Here is a 981-nt window from a genome sequence, read left to right as displayed (position 1 = left end):
TGTCGTTGCTTCGACAGCTGCTCCTCACACAGCTTGTAGAGAACATTGAATTTCTGCCAAGAAGGTCCATCTGGGTATACCCTACAGAGGCCAGCTTCACCCTCATGATGATCTCACGATCAGGAACCATCATACTCACAGATCTGAACAGGACCTTAAGATTCTCTGGGAGCTCCTGACGACCTGCGTATCCTGGGTTCATCGTGATGAAGTATCCGACACTCGGCACCAGACGGATAGGGATGGCCTCGCCAGGGAACGAGAAGGTCTTGGCGTTCTGTTTCTTAGCAAGCGTGATCGATTCGACTTGCATGGCCACGACCGAGAGCACTTCCAGCTCGATACGATTGAACTCATCAAAGCATCCCCAAAGACCACTCTGACAGAGCCCCTTGAAGATCTTGGCCATATCTTTATATCGATGTTGGTCCGAGCAGTTGGTAACGATAACGAATATACCCAATGATCGGCCCATATCCTTCGTGGTCTCCGTTTTACCAGTCCCAGCAGGGCCCGCTGGGGCTCCCCCATAGAACATGCCAAGCGCCTGGGAGAGAGTCAGATAACACCTGTCAGTTAGAGGAGTGATGACCAGACGTTCCTTCACCCCAAGATACTCGTAGGAGTAGGTAAAATCGCAGTCCGCTATGGACACAATGGCGTGGTCCGTCTCGGTCCTCCAATAGAATCGGGTCTGTTTCATCCACTCGAAGTCATTCTCATCCTTCACCTTATGTTCCCTAGTCTTCTTCATGACCTCCTGGAAAAGGTCTCTTTGATGCACATGGATCGTGACCAAAGTCTCGTACTTCGTGCGGTTCATTTTCGAGCCCAAGTCAGAGAGACAATACGATACTAGATCCGCGAGCATTTGCTGGAACTTCTTGTTGGTAGCTGGCAAGATCTGCCGGTCCTTTTCCCTCGTCGCTTTCATCAGGGCCTCCTGGAAGTCGACCGTCCAGACAATTTGGATGCCCAACA

At 51.1% G+C, this 981-nt stretch overlaps 1 protein-coding gene across 1 annotated transcript; it reads right to left on the bottom strand.

Moving 5' to 3' along the window:
• Positions 1-85: 85 nt before the first annotated feature.
• On the bottom strand, positions 86-934 carry Pmar_PMAR014463 (axonemal dynein gamma heavy chain, putative; the record flags this gene model as incomplete). Its single annotated transcript, XM_002768675.1, has 1 exon — positions 86-934. A coding segment is annotated over one exon (849 nt), but the record flags the coding sequence as incomplete, so codon positions are not given.
• Positions 935-981: the final 47 nt, after the last annotated feature.

This window comes from Perkinsus marinus (genome assembly GCF_000006405.1).
Source record: "Perkinsus marinus ATCC 50983 genomic scaffold scf_1104296967512, whole genome shotgun sequence".
Lineage (NCBI taxonomy): Eukaryota > Perkinsozoa > Perkinsida > Perkinsidae > Perkinsus > Perkinsus marinus.
Note: the sequence above shows the minus strand (reverse complement) of the source record. Positions and strands in the feature narration are given on the sequence as shown.